At 32.4% G+C, this 18,858-nt stretch overlaps 1 protein-coding gene across 3 annotated transcripts in view; it reads right to left on the reverse strand.

The window, feature by feature from the left end:
• Positions 1 to 18,858, reverse strand: part of PCDH10 (protocadherin 10) — a 60,387-nt gene that overhangs the window by 23,669 nt on the left and 17,860 nt on the right. Inside the window, exon 5 of one of the 3 annotated variants that reach the window (XM_045998000.1) lies at positions 13,385 to 13,460. The exons of the other annotated variants lie outside the window; for them this stretch is intronic. Within the exon in view, the coding sequence (XP_045853956.1) occupies positions 13,432 to 13,460 (29 nt within the window). The 3' untranslated portion in view covers positions 13,385 to 13,431. Of the gene's footprint in view, positions 1 to 13,384; positions 13,461 to 18,858 lie in introns of those variants that run through there. 3 annotated transcript variants of the gene reach the window in all.

Here is an 18,858-nt window from a genome sequence, read left to right on the forward strand (position 1 = left end):
CATGTATGTTGCAAAGACAATAGTAAAAATATCAGTACTGATATCCTATTTTATACCATGTATAATAGTATAATTAGCTTGGTGAAAAATAGTTTGGTGTAATATATTAAAATGACAACATAATAATTTAAATATTCACATTTCTGTACTTGCATAACAGGAAGCAAAATACCTTTTATACTTTATGACTATGACAGTATGAAGCACAGAAGCTAAAGAAATATATAAATATGTGAAGGGACCTAACCTATTTCTGTGACTGAAAGAAAGAACAGCCCTCAAATATCCCAGATGATTGAGACTCCACTGCAGTGAAAAACTTCCAGAGACTGAGATCAGTAACCTACTCCAAAGCACATTAAAATATTTAATGAGCCTCACGGTCAGGATATTTCTTTATATGTAAAGTGAATCTAGCAGACAAGAGTTAAAGCCCATTACCCTTAGAGAAGTCAGAAACACCTGCCCTCTGTTCCCTGGGTAAAAGCACATCGTAAACTGAAAGATCGTTTAAAAGCAAGCCTCCATTAGAGGTCTGTCCAGTTGAATAATCAATTCTTTTAACTTTCCTCTATCTTATTCTTGAGACATTTTCGAGGATTCTCTTTCAAAATCTTGCAAATTTGTTGTTGTTGTTGTTGTTATTGTTTAACTGTAAAGTCCAGCAATAAGCATAGTAGCGGTAACTACTAAACGTGGGTCACTGCTTGATTTGTCTTTTACCTTCTCCCTTGAACAGTATTAGATTTGCTTTTATATTTTAAAATATAATTGTACATGGTTCATATTGTAGATGTTTCCTTTCCACAAAAAAATGACAGAAGGATTTTAAATTTTAAGATATGTATAATGGAAAAATTGATTAAATGCTATAGTTTATTATGAATTATAAAAAGAGTGAAAGCCTTCAGTTAATATAACATACATTGTCTTTTGTCCAATAGTACTAGCTTAGTGCAGCATAAACTTGTATTCTTACATTTATTTCATAACATTCACAACATCTTCATGCTAAATCTCCCTTCTTCCTTCCGTCAAACGGTAAGGGATTATAGAATATATCTAGAAAACAAAGAGTTCATCTGGAGAAAGTAGTTCCCATATGTAAACTTGATTAGTCTTTTAGAAAGAAAACTTTGTAAGATAAATGACTCAAATAAACCTCAGAACACACGTGCAAGAAAGATACATATTAAAGCCAAGTGTTCAGGTCAGTCTATATGTGTACATAATGCTTACAATGTGATTTGCAATTAATAAATGTTTGTTAAAAGATAAATTCATGCGTATTTCAAGAGGTAAGAAATTGGCAAGCGTAGTTTTGCGGTAGAGAAATTGACATGAATGAATGAGTAAAATGGATCTCTTCTAAGAGAGAAACCTAGTATGTTGAGCAGATTCTTTCCAGAGACTGGATTCTAGCTCTAGCAATTATAGCACCCTTAACAACTATTAAAAAGAAAACCACTGCCTGTCGTTTTCATCTTTCAAAATGACATCACTTAGATCAAATTCCTAAACTGGAGCCTCATACCTAATCTAAATGCAGTTTCAGTCTCCCCGAGAAATGTGGTATTAACCAGTCAGAAGAAACTTTTTGATGAGCGATTAGCACCAGTGAGTCAGACAGAAGTACCCTCTCCCTTCCCCAAAGGAAGATGAGGTAATCTGCATGTTAAGACCCCTCCCTATCTTATTCCCCCAAGGGAAAGAAGCCTTGCCTGGAACAATCCTTTACTTTTGCTAATAACTTTCTTGCCCCACCTTTCTTCTATAAAAACCTTCCATTTTGCAAAATTCCTCAGAGGTCCCTTGTATTTGCTGGAAGGGATGCCGTCTAATTGTGAATCATTTAATAAAGCCAATTAGATCTTTAAAATGTACTCCGTTGAATTTTTGTTACTGAACAATAGTCAGCATAACCCATACTACTCTGTTTTAGTTATGATGAAGACTGCATACTAATTTGAGGCTACGGATTAAAAATGAATTTGCTCACTAAGAATGGTATGTCCAAAGAAGGAATTTATTTTGTAAGCTGGAATGTGCCCCCCAAGATCAAGTAGAGCGATGCACTGTGCAAAGATCTGAATTTATTATCAGTGAAAATTTCAGAATTTATTGCTCAAAGTTTATTTTCAAGCCAAATTTTATTGTTAATTAAAAGACTTAACAACCTTGAAAATAGTAGTTTCCATTTGTCCAGAAGTACATTCCACAACTGTGACAATATACCATGACCCTCACATAGCTTTGCATGAGGAAATGAATCCCCTGAAACATCATGGGTTCCTTCTAGATAGAGAATCCATAAGCTTTTAGAAGTTTCTATATACTTGCATGTGTTTTTGTGTATGTGGGTTTTGTAATTTAAAATTACTTTCACACAAAGGTGTTGGTACATTTACAACTGGTTCCCTAGAAAGTTTCTGGTCTGTGGGTTACTGCAACCATGCAAGTACCACTGTATTTTTGACAGGGTAGATGTAAAATTATAGTAACTCAGTTTTGTTTGGTTTAAAAATCTTTGATTCCAATTAACTAGATTAATTAAGAGTGATTTGAACTCTATAGCAAAAATCAGTGATAGTGTATCAGCTCCTTTAATTAGACAATACACTTTGATTATTATCATTATCTAAGTTGATTTAAGCAAGATAGCTAAAAACAATAATCGTGCATAATTTTTCCATCTAAACACAAGAGTTGTCAATATTCTAAATATCTGTTTTTAAATGCTAAAAACATTACACTTTAAAGTTAAAATATTTGGGGAAAAGTAAAAACCTACTATGGCAAGATATTGCATAAAATTTTATAGATTGAAGGGATCTATTCCAAGCTCATCTAGAAATGTGGAAAATTATGACTCAGAAGCTTAACAAATTTTCTCTGCAGGGAAAAAATAATAGGACATGACCCTACTCAGCATACTCTGGTCACTCCATCAGGCTCTCTTTGATGAGCAAAACCACCTTGCCTCACTGGTGTCTTAAAATGGAGTTTGGAGACTGAATTAGTTTTTAGATGCTTCCACCCTACACTGGTATATAATGAGGTAATGGAACTCTAACATATGTGGCCCTTTATGTTTATGATATTGTTAAAATTTCCTGGAATCATAATCCACTAAAATATGAACACTGATTTGTTCCAGAACTATTTGAAAATCACATTTTTTTTTATACTGGCAATGAAGAAGTATCCTGGATTTCTTTTGAAGACAATCCACTCAACTATCTGACTTTAGTAATTAAAAGAATACTTCTATTCAAGTTAAATAAATAACATTATTCTGTGTATCTAGAATTCTAACAAGATTATCTGTATGTTCCTTTAAAGAATAAATAGTTCTTTTTTCTTTGAGAATCATGAGTGATAACATTTACTGACATTTAGACACTTGTATTTCAACTAATTTCCTTCAAAACAACATTATAAGATCAAATTAGTTATTTCTCTGTAAGGTTGAAATTTCTCTGTAAGGTTCAAAGCAGAAGGCATGAAAAATGCCTGAATGGGATTGGTCATTCACAGGTAAAGGGATATATAGAGCTATCTACAACAATCATTGTACGGTGATATTAGATCAACTATTAGTGATGTGTGCAACTTTGTCTTTTATATGAAAACCAAGCATAAATTCCACCAAAGATAGGTAAAACTTCAAAAATAAATACATAAGACCTTCCTTCAAAAAATATGTACACGCACATCTAATTTATTAACCACTAATAACCTACTGAAACAGAGATACAACTTCAAAATAATTTAAGTAAAACCTTAGATAATTAAGCCATGGAAATAAGTGGAAAATCTTCTGGACTGGTCACTAAAATACTTACAACACAATTTATACAAGTTTATTTTCAAGAAAGACACAATACACACGACTTAGAAACTGTGTGTAAAAATGGCTGTTTATTTAATACTCTTAATGATATGATTTCCCCTAACATGATTCTACGTCGAAACAAATAGCAGATTAAAAACAGGAACTGCAGGCTCAGAGAGGGGTTGGAAGGCTGACCACTCACACTAAAATAGGTTAGGAACCCCAAGACTATGTATGGACTTCCAAAACCCCTTTAGCAAGGTTGGCAGAGGAAATATAGAGTGCCCAGGTACATCAATAATGAATATCTTGCAGTATACATATGTCCCGTGCAGTACTTAGGTGTCATGTCTTTTGTTTGCTAAACCTGGCAACCCTACCCTAAGGCGTCTGCTTCATGACACCGCAGATGACACTGGTTACCACTGAGGCCAATATTACAGTGTTTCCTAGAAAAATGTTGCATTGTGTTTTCTAATTATTTTATAACACTGTAATTCATATATTCTATATGTCTTTCCATCTAAAATGATTAAAATTAAGATATCAAAAATTTTTGTAAATTTAAATTAAGATTTAAAATTCAAGAGAAGAAAGTAAATAAAAACACAAATAAAATTCAAAAGTAGAGAAATGAAACTCCATTATCTACAATATAAATTCATATTTAATGAATTAAATATCATACATAGATGAATTTTAATTGTCATTTAAATTAGTTCTTTGTATCAGAATTAAATTTTAACCTTGTTTTTTTTTTTTTAAATATTTTATTTATTTGACAGAAAGAAATCACAACTAGGCAGAGGGGCAGGCAGAGAGAGAGGAGGAAGCAGGCTCCCTGCGGATCAGAGAGCCTGATGTGGGGCTTGATCCCAGGACCCTGGGACCATGACCCGAGCCGAAGGCAGAGACTCTAACCCACTGAGCCACCCAGGCACCCCAAATTTTAACCTTGTTTTGAATGAAATCTTTGTTTTTGTGAGATAGATATAGCATATTAGATAAAATGTTCTTCTTTTGCATAATAAGCATAATTTTAAATACTTTAAAATCTAAGACTTTGTGTACATTTTAATTTTAGTTATCCCCTAGAAACTCATTAAACCACCTCTTCCTTGCCCTTTCAATTTAACCTACCATCAGATAAATAAAGATTTGAAAACTGAGAGGCGGGGCACCTGGGTGGCTCAGTCAGTTAAGCATCTGCCTGGGTCTCAGGTCAAGATCTCAGCCTATGCACTGGGCTTCCTGCCGGGCAGGGAGCTTGCTTCTCCCTCTCCCTCTGTTCCTTGCCTCCCTGCCCCCACTCCTGCTCTCTCATGCTCTCTCTCTCTCAAATAATAAATAAAATCTTTGGAAACTGATAGTGAACCAAACTCACCTTTTAAAAAAATCTCAGAAATGCTAAATATTGAAATTAGATTATATCATGCTTGTTAAAGTTTAGTTATGTACTAATTATGTGACAAGATTTGGATCCTTAAATAGTTAAATTACTTCTCATGACTTTACACTTTGTGTTTCAATAGTGTTTGTCTTAATTACTATAAATATTTAACCACATAATAAATAAAAGTAATGCTATACACTATTTATGAAAAATATCACAATAAATCTAGGAAAGAGTTCAAATTTTAAATAATCAACCTTTGCTGAGGCCAGTAACAGATTCCAGTTAAATAGTATTGACAATGTATGTTTATATATATCTATAACATTATTAAAACATGATAAATGTACAAACCTACCTGCATATGTAATAAAGTTCTCACACAAAACAAAATATCAAAATTTTGTCTTATTCAAAAAAAAGTATCTGAGATACTCAGTTATCACAAGACCATAGAAAAATAACTGTCTAAGAACCAATCTGGAAATAATTTATGCAATAATGATGATGAGTGAAAATATCAAACACTTAAAAATTCTTACACTGAAACTCCCCAAAGCTAAAGGAAAGTCAGATAAATTACCTGTAGTCGTAGTTATCCTGTACTATGAATAATCTCCTGTCCCTGCCTGTAAACATGTATTACAATGGATTTCCATTTATGCTCATGTCTAATTACCTTATATTTACTTAAATATTTACATACATGTTTGCAAATGACACACAACAGACCATTGAAAAAATATATTAGTGAAATTAACAGTTGGTGATTGTGAAACATGAGGCCTAAGGGTTTTTTTTTTTTTTTTAAGATTTATTTATTTATTTGAGAAAGCAGGTGTGCTTGTTCAGGATCCTGCGAGTGGGGGAGGGGCAAAAGGAGGAACAGACAGAAAATCTTAAGCAGACTTCCTGCTGCAGGGACTCTCATATCATGACCTGAGCTGAAATCAAGAGTTGGATGCTTAACCAAGGGAGCCACCCAGTCACCCTTAAGCTTAAGGAGTTTTTAAAGAGAAAGTGATCAATTAGAAAAAAAGAATAAAATGACTAATATAGTTAAGGCCAGAATAAAAAGGACATGGAAATTATGGAAGTTTGAAAGATGGTGAAATCAGGGAAGACTATGTTAAGAATGAAAATGATTAGGTTTGGGGGTTTGTTTGATTATTTGTTTTGGTATTAAGACATTATTATAATTATATTAATTTGTGTAAGTTGGGAAGATGCCTACCTAGATAACTAAAGAGAAAAAAAAATAGCACTTGCTTTCTTTAGCTTTAGGATGTTTCATTTGTTTATTCATTGGTGTAGTCTATAAGCATTTATGGGTGTTTACTTTGCTCCAGACAGAATTCTGGGACTTGAGACTCTAAAATGAATACACATGGATTCTGCTTTAAAAGATTTAACAATCCAATAGTAAAAACAATTGTTTTACCAGATATTTTAAAAATAGAAATCATGTATAAAAATCTAAAAGTTATAAGAAGAAGGTGTATCTGTCTTTGTCTGGAAAGGCTTCTTATTAAAAGTAAAATTAGATGAATTAATGAGTGAGAGATGGCCACACTGATGTAATGAGGAGTGGTTTTGGAGAAGAGAGAACATTCCAGAGGGAGAACAGAATGTGTCAAAGCACAAGGACCTGTGGAAAATGGTGTATCAAGAAGGTGACAATCACTGAATGACACGAAGCAAAGACTGTAGGCAGGGTTTAAACATAAAAAAACTTTAAAGCTAGAGAATATTATTGTGGTCACAACAGGGAGCTTCTCAAAATTTTTAGAGGAGGTTATTGAAGTCAAATGTCTATAAATATAAATTAATACTCTACTTGGCAGTAGAAGCCAGATGGAAAAACAGAGGGGTTTTCGTTAATTTTGGCGAGCTAGTCAGAAAGGACTTGGATTGGGGAATGCAAAAGAAAGTACACTTGCATCTCCTCACAGAGCCCAGTGAAGACCCAGAGTTTATATTTTACAAATCAGGAAATAGTTTGCATTCCATCACCCTAAATTTCCCAAATTTAACAAAATATTTTGCAATCAAATGATTACCTGGGTGTTTTGAAGCTGATCACTCAATACTAAGGTAATTGTGAAAGAAAATTGGTGAAAGGAGCTGTTCAAAGAAGTGATTCTGTCCCAAATCTCAAGCCTCGCCTCGAGTACATCAGTAGCAATAAAAGCTAAATACCTAAAGAAAACCATGGAACATTTTTTCCCACACATCTTAACAAAGAAAAAAATAAGGCAGATAATGATCATAAATGAACATTAAATTTACTTTATAACTGTGAAACTGATTTTTTTAAAAATAAAATATAGCTCCTGGTTTGTTGTTTCAGAGACACATAAGTAAGTCTCATCCTGGGAACATCTGGTTGGCAATTCACAGAAATAGTGAAAACACAGGGACAATTTTAATTATGGCATTTAAAATAACATATTTTAAGTGATTAAAGGTCACATGCATTGATCAGTCTTTCCTATCCAAAAATAACCTCAGCCTACTAATATTTTCAGTTATCATCTTTCCTTGTATCTACTTTTCACTTCCCAAAATATTAAATATTAATTTAATAAAGTACACATATTTCATCTTCTCCATCTTACTGATACATACTTTCAAGGGTGCTCCTAGCTGTTTATTAGTTTTCCAATCAAAATATAGTCCCTTCTGGGTGCCTGGGTGGCTCAGTGGGTTGAGCTACCAACTCCTGGTTTTGGCTCAGTTCCTGATCTTAGGGTTGTGAGATGCAGCCCTTTGTAGGTCTGAGCACTCAGCACAGAGTCTGCTTGTCCCTCCCTCTCTGCTCCTCACCCTGACTCACACACACTCTCTCTCTCACTCAAATAAATAAATGAAATCTTAGAAAATAAAAACAAAAACACGTATTGCCTTCCAGCACGTGATCCTCAGTAGTAGTATAATGGGGGTGCAAACTTTTCCCAATCATTCAGTCTAAAGTTTTCAGAATGGTCCTGGATAACTATTTTATCTTTTATTGCTACATTGAGAATTCTAATACTTTCTATTTCTTTTTTTTTTTTTTTTCAAAATTTCTCTAATAGTAATCCTTTCATTGTCGTTGTCCACCAGGCTCTTATTGTCACAAAGCTTGACAACGCCAATAACACTCTGCTGATAAAAAAACAAAACCAAAACCACCACACAACACATCCTTTCTGACCCCCTCTGAACAGTGCTCACTTTCTTGAGCCTGGGATTCAAACAGTGAATGGGTTACAAACAAACACTCCCTCTAGAATCAGGTGTCCTCAAATAAAGTCTAACTCTCCCTAGCCATCAAATCACGGACAAGCTACTGAACATTTCTTTTTCTTAATTTTATAATCTGTAAATGGGCCAGAATACCTACTTCATTTGGCTATTGTAAGGCTTATATGTATTAATATCTGAAAAGTTTTTAGAATCACGAGTGCTAGGCTGATAAGTTCTTAATTGTTAGCTACTATTACTATTGGTATTATTACTTAAAATGAGTCTTAATCTCTCCAAAACATAACTTTCAAACTATTCCCTATTTCCTAAACTATTTAAAACTATTTCTAACTATTCCTTTTGGATTTATGTTATAGATTTGGCAACCTATATTATTCACTTCTTCATATACATTTGCTCTCTAGTTCCGCACTTTCGTTCAATTCTGTACTCCGAGAACACCTTTTTTTCTCTGTCAGTTAAAATCATTCAGATAGTGCTCCAATAATGTCCCCAAAGTAGAATTCTATAAATCCTTCATTGGTTACACTCGGAGAGATCTTTTCCAAAGATAGCCAAAGGCATTTATTATAATAAAGTAAATATCTTGTGTATCTGTATCTGTTAATGAGCTGAGAAACTTAAAGTAGAATCATTGAAAAACTGCATTTTGAGAAGAGAGAAAATGCTTAATTGCAGTTGATGCTGTGATTTCATTCACAGATATGTAAATGAAAAAAACAATTAAATCTGTTTTAAAATTTCATTTTTTCCCCCATAGTTGGGCAACAGTACTATTAAGTGCAGGAATTTTCACCATTTTATAAAAAGGTGAGAAATTTTTATTTTCATATGAAAACATATGAAATATGTTTTTATATGCACATAAAAAGAATATGTAATGCTGAATTGTAATCAGGCACTAAAACTTAGTTGTTAGGGCTATTGTTATTCAGGCAGATTAGTGATATACATGCAAAACCAGCCTGGAAGGCAGTAGACAGAAAACACATAGAATCATATTCATGGACAATACACAGAGAGCCCAGTGAAAAAACCATAAACAAAAAGTAAAGTTTGGGTAGATTTTTAGGCACTTCTCAGATGAGTTTCTGACATCACTTGCTAGTTCTGTGTGACTTCTAAAGACAAAGTTACAAAAACATAAATATACAATGCTGCCTCAGAGAATTAGGTTTATCAAATGGGATTTCAGTGAAGAAAAAGAGGCAAGAAAATATCTGAGCTTCTGCATGTTCAAATACTGATTTATGACAGACAGAGATATCTATCGTATATCCTATAGAAAGACTCAATTTTCACATTTACTTTGTGATGATCTTTGGGCATCTGCATCTCTGACATAAGGATATCAGAATCCTTTGGAGTAACAATGCCGTGCCTAAGGCCAGAATTTACTCTAATGTGTTAGTACGATTGTCAAAATGTAGATTGTGTCAAATTAGATATGGGCATCTATTCGTATCACTTAAAATTTTTGTTTTTGGCCTAAAGAAATATTTCTTTATATTCAAATATAATATGCTGCTGCTTAAACTGAAATAAGAATCTATCATCTCAAAAGTGTTTCTTTGTCAGATTATTTTTACTGTTTGTCGTACATGATCAAGTGTCTTTACTCATTGTAAATGCACAAGGTAAGTAAAATATTGAGAACATGACATTTTAAAATCACACTTTGTGACTAACATCACCATAAAATTAATACAACCTAGTCTTTGCTGGTCATTACGCCTTGGTTCTATTCAATCGGTTTCACAGATATAAAAGAAAAATAGCGATACTGTACTTTTAAAACATATGTATTATATGAAAGAATATATACTGCAGATGTAAAATAGTGATATATTGTGAAAAGAACATTTGGAGTCTGATTTTTCTCTGGGAGTAAAAGAAAGCATAATTAGTTCTATTTGAGCCAGAATTTTAATTTTCTCCATACTCAGGCTGATGTCATTGTTCCAATTTTAACTGAATATATGGTTGCCTTGAACACTTAATGAGTGCTTCCTCTGGTCCCAAGCACTCCCTGCTTCAGATATGTTAAATAATTTAATCTCTGCAATGAGCTTTTGAGGATCTATGTCACAGATGAGGTACATGAGTTACAGGAAGGTTAAAGAAATTACAGAAGTCACCCAGCTAGTAACTAGCTGGATCAGTATTGGAACCCTGGCAGATCAGCCCTGTAACCAGAGCTCTTAACTATACCACATTACATCTCTGATAGGAGGACAGATATAAAGACCTACTCTTGTAATTATGTCATGGGCTACAAGTCCAAAGGAAGTACATACATACCATAATAACAAAATCAGAAAGTGATATTTACTGAAAATAATTTCGAGTTATCATAAAGTCAGAATGGATAAAATTGGTGATGCTTGGGGAAACTTACCCTGAAAACAAAACTAGAATATTTGTCAAGTGTTTGCCAAGACCACAATCCAACTAGGTAAGGAAGGTTGTGCTTCACGTACATCTTAAAGAGGGAGTTGAGAACTTTTTACTAGTGTTGTAATATGCCTCTTTTTTTCCTTTTTTCCCCAAAATTACCTCGAAAGAGGGCTGGTCGTTAGCATGAGGTATAGGGTGGGGAGATATCAATAATCAAAAATGTTTTTGCATATTTCTAGATTGGCGCAGAGCAGGTCACACTGAGATGACCTGATCTGAGTATATTGATCTATGTAGAAGATACTGTATCCTTCTACTTAATGATGATGTATAAGGCTATGTATGATCACTAACAATGAACCTGATCTGATGCCATTTACATTTTCAACCAAACTTCTCATAATATTTCTGTTTTCCTCCTGGATATCCCTCGAGTATTTCAATTGATTCCATTATTACATATGTATTTAAATTAAGATATTAATCTTATTTTCGCATGTGACAGTGATGAGTTCATGAGCCATAATAATTTTCCTATATAGTTGGCCTAGAGAACATTTATGTAATATAGTTCTAGGGCAAACAAAACTGAAAACCACTATGCTTGGAATATAACAGGTTCTCAACAATAAGTTTTCTTGAATGTGGGTCACCCTGTTTTTGTCAGTAGCTTGGGCAGACATGCCTAAAGCAGCTAGCTAAACACTTTCCTTACAGTTCTACACTGCCATGGAACCACTTTATAATATATAATAGTATTACAAATAATAGGAGCTATCAACATCCTTCTGAAATTAGAAAGTAATTGAAATAAGAAAATCTCTGAAAGATTAATAAAGGGCATAGAATTAAAATTAACCTCAAAGCAATGTAATATATCTTTTACAAACTACATTAAATGTTTTTATTTAAGGGGAAGATTATATTTCCCCATTTTAGATATATTAGCACGCCTTCCCTATAAGCATTATGAAAATATAATTTCTATGAAGAATTCCTACAAAGCAAGCAATTTAAGTTCCCAAGAATTATGTCCCTAGATTCCAAGCTCGACATTAAATGAGAGAGATGAAAATTAAATTATTTAAGATCAAGTATATCCTAAAAATAATTCTAAGTAAGCCTACATTAAAAAATTACCTTTTTCAGTAATTTCAATGAGTCAATATTTTGTTGTTATAATTTGAGAAATAATTATCTTCACACCATCCCATATATAATTAAAAAATACTGATTTCCCAAATACTTAGCTTAGCAAAGTTCAAAGGAGATAGAATTCATTCCAGTCTATCAATAAAAGGCATTTTTACATCGTCTAATACCAAACAACCCCTTTGGCTCTATATAATTAAGTATATTTACATAATCACAATTATTCCTATATCTAATTCAAAAATTACTTCATCACCCTTGATAGATAAAAATAACTATCACCTTGTAACATTGGTTGTGTATTTATGAAATCAGTGCCTTATCGTGTCTTATTTGGCTTTTCTTGCCTATAAAATGGACCTTCAGTAGTAGCTACTACTGTTATTAGACTTAGACTTAGTGTTTAGCTAATTTCCTATTTGATTATTTTTCTTTTCATTTTATTTTCTTAAGTATGTAATTAATTTATGATTTCTGTTTTCAGGCCAATGCTACATTTTAATTTACTCTCCAAAGTAACTAAAATATAATGATCATATACAGTGTGTTGCAATATCTTCCGAAATAATTAAGAAAGCACATGTTACTACTAGGTTTAAGGAAGTAGCCAACTTGGGGTGCCTGCATAGCTCAGTTGGTTTAAGCATCTGCCTTCAGCTCAGCTCATGATCTCAGGGTCCTGGAATCAAGCTTCCTGCTCCAGGGAGCCTGCTTCTCCCTCTCCTCCCTGCTCCTGCTCTCTCTCATTATCTCTTTCTCTCTCAAATAAATACAATCTTGAAAAAAAAAGAGGCAGCTTGACGTTGAATCATTATTAATGTCTGTTTCATTTTTTTTATTTAATTGTGAGCCATTTCACAGTAACTGATACCAAGGATTTTCTTTAAAATTCAGCAGAAGATAAAATGATACCACAGGTGGAGAATTCTTATTATAAGGGAAATAAAGCAGCTCAATGAAGATTCAGTATTTGACAAAGTAAGATATTTAAAATCTAGTCATCTGTCTTCCTTTTATTTATTATTATTATATACATTTTTAAGTTGTAACACATACTTTCAATAGACATGATCTATCTTATATATTGTGTATCTATCTCTCTATATATTTATAAACATAATAGACATTTTATATTCAATGTTCGTCCTGTACACATGTCCGCAAATTTCCTTCTAAAACTATGATTTCTTAATTTCTGGTCCTGGATATTTAATCATCCATTGCAATTCAATGTGAGGGGGACAAAACTTTACGAATCCATTTTTTTTCCTTTCAAAATCCTTCAGAAATACAAGAAGTAATTTACACAGAAACAGGAAGGAAAGGGAATGGATAAAAACCTAGGCTTTCTCACTTGCCTTTCCTTTGTCCTCCAGTAACACTGAGCCTCATCCGCTTCACTCCTTCACCAGCCCCCGTGCTGGGAAAAGCGTTCTGCAGGAAATACATATCAGGGCTAGAAAGTGCCATTCCACCAAATCACAGCTGACATATGCCTACGTTTGTAGTTTGTAAAGCTCTCTAGGTAAAGCGTTTCCACATCTCTCAGGAGCAAATACCAATGTCAGGGTCAGGATATTTCCCATAATGTGTAATTTACATCTCTCAGGATGCAATATAGATCCATTTTTTCCTTTCGGCTCTCAATAAAGACAGATTAACTGATCCTTATCTTATCTATGTAGTATTTGTTTAAACACTTAACATTTGTTAAGTCACCTCTCCCCTTTTCTTCTCAATTCAGTCCCTCAATCCTTTTAAACTCTCTTTAGATATGCCATTTTCCAAAAGGTTAATCTCTTCATTTTAGTAAGTCTCCCTTTAGCATCCGGAGTGCCAATTCGCCACAATCCTCTAACCTAGACTCAAGAAATGTGAAATACATACATCTGGTATTCAAATGAACATATTTAAATATTTGCTTTTATAAAACACCACTAAGTTTACAGATAATGTTTCCATAAATAAGAAAGATGTAAAGACAGGTACCAAGCATTTGTGAAAGACTAGACACGATAAGAATTCCAAAAATAGTTAAGAGCAATCATGTTCAAGGGGAGTACATGCTAACTAACTTGTCTTTTTAGTTTACATATTGGTGTATTTTAGGCTCTGCTGATTGCTTTCCCTATATTGTCAGAGAGAATATGTGGTTATTATATTTTAGTGAAACAAAAATATTATTCTATTTCATTTATTCAAATTATATAAATTCGAAAACCCAGAAAAGTTCATTTTTGGTTAGAGGTCAGGACAGTGGCACCTCCTGGGTTGGTAGTAGCTGGAAGAGGACAGAATACAGGGCTTTTTGAGGTACTTTTTGAAGTACTAGGACTTTTTGGCTACTGGACATGGTACCAAGTTAATGTTGGATCCCTGATTACACAAGTGAGCTCATTTTGTGAAAACTTGGGTTATACATTTGTGACTTTTACACCTTTCTATGTGTATTTTATACTGTAATAAAATTTTAAAAATAAAAAAACTAAAAATGGGTTGCTATGTATGGAGCTTATTTTAATCATGAATCAAGTTAATAAAATGTAGATAATATTAATAATATTTATGAGAAAATTATAAATAATAAATGTAAAAGTAAATAATATTTATTTAAAAACTATGGAAATTTGAACAATAATGAGACAACCAATGATAGTAAGAACTTTCCTTAAAGAGGAATACTGTTCTTGCGGTTATGTTAAAAATAAACTTAATCTTTAATAAACATATGCTGAAATATTAATGGAGTAAGCTGTAGGATCCTCTGGATTTGCTTGAAAAATCTGAGTGAAAAGACAGTGTTTTAGCATTTGGATGAAACAAGTATGGCCAAGAATTGATCACTATTTAGGCTGGAGAATATGGAGAGTTTAATACTACTCACTCTATTTTTGTATATGCATGAAATTATCCATCATTTTTATGTTTAAAAGTACTATTTAGTAGAACTCTGTGGGTTCTACATAGTATCATTTTCTATTACCTTTGTTCTTAACAAAAAGATTGAGGTAATTCAAGAATCAAGATACAGCTACCAAAACATATAAACATATCTTGATTTCATGACTTTCAATATAATCATCTGATGAGTACTTCTCTGGCAAATAAATCTTAAACTCACACCACCAGTGACTAGCAAGGGGACTAGTTTTGGCATTAGGTTTATTAACAGTAGGGGAGAAAGAACACAATAATTTTATATTAATTTTACAGATCAGCCTCCAGATTTTCTATATGTTTTGTAAGAATGAAACGACAGCAACAGTTAAACTATTTAACATTCACCTTCATATCTATGGACCAATTTCTAACACTATTTTGATTAAACCTACATGGAAAATATTTTATCTTATATACACTATCAAGTGTATCCCAGAAACTTATTATGTACACTTTATATACTGTTGTCATTGTTGACTCAGAACTTTCTACCACGTGTCGCACTTTGAGACAAAAACCAATGTTATGTTTAGTGAGCTTGCAAAGAATCCCTTCATTATGGCTATTTCTTTATCCAGCATGATTCAAAATTAAACTCAAGAAATATACATTTGATATTGATTTTATTTATGTATTTCTCCTCGGCTTGGGTCTTTTTTCCTTTTTAAGACACTTATTTGAAAATTTTAACAAAAAATATTTACAAATACGCTTTTTATGAATAATGCAATCTTTATCTAACTTGCAGCTGAAATACAGTCATTGGCATAAAATGAAACTTACACCACTAGATGACAAACTAACTCACTTGTCTAGTACGTGTAAAATACACCATTGAATATCCAACACAGGTAGTACTGGAATCTAGGGTAGGATTGTGTCTAATAGCAACATGAAAAGAGGAAAAAAGTCCTACTTATTATAACATTTTTACAAACAGTAACAATAATGTTTTCCTCAGAATTCAGGCCTCTATTTCCTCCACACTGTCACGATTAATTTTACTATAATACACAGTGTGAACTGGTCCTCAAAAAGTACAATCAGTATCCTAAAAATAAAGAAACAGACCAAAATTTATTACATCACTTATCTGTTTCTCAAAGAACACTATGTTCTGATGTTTAGCAGCTTCTGATAATGAAGGAGCCATTAGTTAATCACACTAAAATAATTGGAAGATAAAATTAAAAATTAAATCATATTAAAAATATAATATTTCTATATGAGATATCTGTATGCACAAATGTATCCACACAACAGAATCATGAAATGGAACAGAGAAAATATGCTTACAATCACCTGTCAAATTCAATGACTTAAAAGCTATCATTGATAATTTTCTTTGTTACTGACAATCTAATAACACTCTACAGATTATGGAAATTTTGTGATAACACTCTACTGTACAGATAATGGAAATTTTGTTGAAATTAAATTCACATATAATCTTTCAATCTCATAGTTAAAAGAAAGATATTCCTAGGAAAAAGAAAATGGCATGTGCCTAGGTATAATGTACAAGTATAATGTCATAAATGCACTGATGAAAGATTCAGAAATAAAACCCTGATTTTTATCTGTGAAAATTTTTAGTTTATAATTTGTCCTTATCCATATCCTTTTGTGTGTATTTACATTTGGGATTCAATGTTTTCAAATCCTCCATACTGTCCTCACCTAAACTGATGTAGGTGATTAGGACCACTAATGAAGTCTTATTGGACCTCAATAGAAAACTTCCAAGATTTTTATTATACTTTGGGAAACATTAAATTGACTCCCATTATGCTGAGTTTAGTCCTAATTTGATAGTATTATTTAATCCTGAACAATGAACATCACAGTCCAAAACAGTTTCCAAGCTATATTGTCTAAATGATGTTATCTAATTCCTATTAAAAGGACTTTAGAAGATGCAGACTCACCCAAAAAATGTCTGGCACATTGAGTATTAAATAATGTTTAATGATGTTTATAAGCAATTGAATTTATATATTCCAGATTCTTTACTTAATGCATTTGAATTTTGACCCACACATCTTCAGTATGATGAGGCAGGGAAAAAAATCCCACGTAGATAATCCTTTTCATTGAATAATTCTATTTATATTTTAATTGATAATCTTCCTTTGTTAGGCTCACATAATGGACAAGTGCTTATATGGATTTACTTCCAATTACAAAATAAGAAAGAAGATGGAAATTATCTGTAATATAAAATGAGGTATATAAATAATATTAACATGCTAAATGTTAGCTCAATAAAATGCAAAGTATGCATGAAATAAACTTCTTTAAATAGTATATGGAGCCTCATATACTAAGGATTGTAAAATATTGAGTAGAGATATTAATTACTTTTTTCAATTAAGTCTTCTCTAAAAACCTTAAATTTATTTTTTATTTAGCCAAGTATCTGTCAGTTCAAAAATATAATTAATAACATGCAAATAAATAATTCCTACATGGGAATTATATAAGAAAAATAAGTAACTACACTAGATGAAAATTTGTATCTATTAGCTTTACAAAGAAGTGAAAGATAAGACCTAAACAATGAAAGCTGCTAGTAAATAAAATATGTCAAGGAAAGATTCTCTCAAAGATTTGGTACGAAAGGGAGTATTTAAATTCTAAGAGAGTTAACAAGTATGAAACAAATTTAATACCTTTTTAGAATATAAGTTCTTAGAATGAATCAAAAGGTGTTTAAAATCTCAAAGTATTGAAAAACTCCATCATATTTTACAAAGCACCTTGGATATGTGCATATCAATATTTTGAATGAGTTCACAATCTCCTTCCCGTGATAAAAACTTGTAGCATTGTAATAGCCACGAGAGAAGGATAACTAATTTAAAACATATTTTAAAAATTGGAAGAAAATAAAGTTTGCTTAGAGATGAAAAAACAACACAAAACTGTGTACAGAAAGTGTGTGTGAATGAAAGTATAATGACAGCATTAAAGATTATTTGGGTACTTCAAAAACACTCATTCAGCCATTCATTCATTTTTTTTATCACATAATTTTTTAGCATTTATAATATGCATAGCTGGGTAATGAGTCTAAATACGCCAAGAGAGTATTGGATACCAACCAGTTCCAATGCACCCAAAGGCACAAATTTTAAATGACAAGTGATAAGTCACTGAGAAGCACTGATGTCTGAAAGTGAACAAATTGCTTACAAAAATTGCCAGATGTATAGATGCAAAATGAATGTTCACCTCAGAAGGATTTTTATAGCTTTCACTTAAAGTCGTATTAATTGAGGTAGACCATTAATGAACAACTACAGAAGAAATAAGATAATGTGATAATATCTCAGTTATCTGGAGTTACAGGAAGGTTCCAGGCAGCTGTGCATCAGCTAACTGCAGTAAGAATATAAATTATGAATAGATTACCATTTTTCAAAGAAGTAAAATATCATAAAATTCAGTGGACATTAAATCTAACAGTACATGTACAGAGAATATGAACTGGGATTGGGTTTTTTCCTGGCCCTGAGTTATCATTTATTTCCTGCTCACAAAACTGAGGTGAGTAAACTACTTTAATTATGAGAGATCAATTCTTAATTACTAAACAAAGGAATTTAATGAAAAACAGAAGGACTGGTGTGATTCAAAGACCCAGGATTTGTCACGAAGGTTTAAACTAAAAAAGTGAGAAAGTTAGGTTCACAAATCTAGAGCTATTCTTATAAAGAAGAGTAAGAGAAGCAAAAATCTCAGAAATAAGATATTATTAAAAAGTAACACAACTTGGAGAAAAAGGAAACATGTGTACTAAAATTAATATATGTACTAGGAAAAAAATATCCTGAAAAAGATGTTCATTCATTTAGTGATGTATGGACCTAGAGACAGATTAAAAAGGCCC

Source organism: Meles meles, chromosome 2 (genome assembly GCF_922984935.1).
Source record: "Meles meles chromosome 2, mMelMel3.1 paternal haplotype, whole genome shotgun sequence".
In the NCBI taxonomy this organism is placed as follows: domain Eukaryota; kingdom Metazoa; phylum Chordata; class Mammalia; order Carnivora; family Mustelidae; genus Meles; species Meles meles.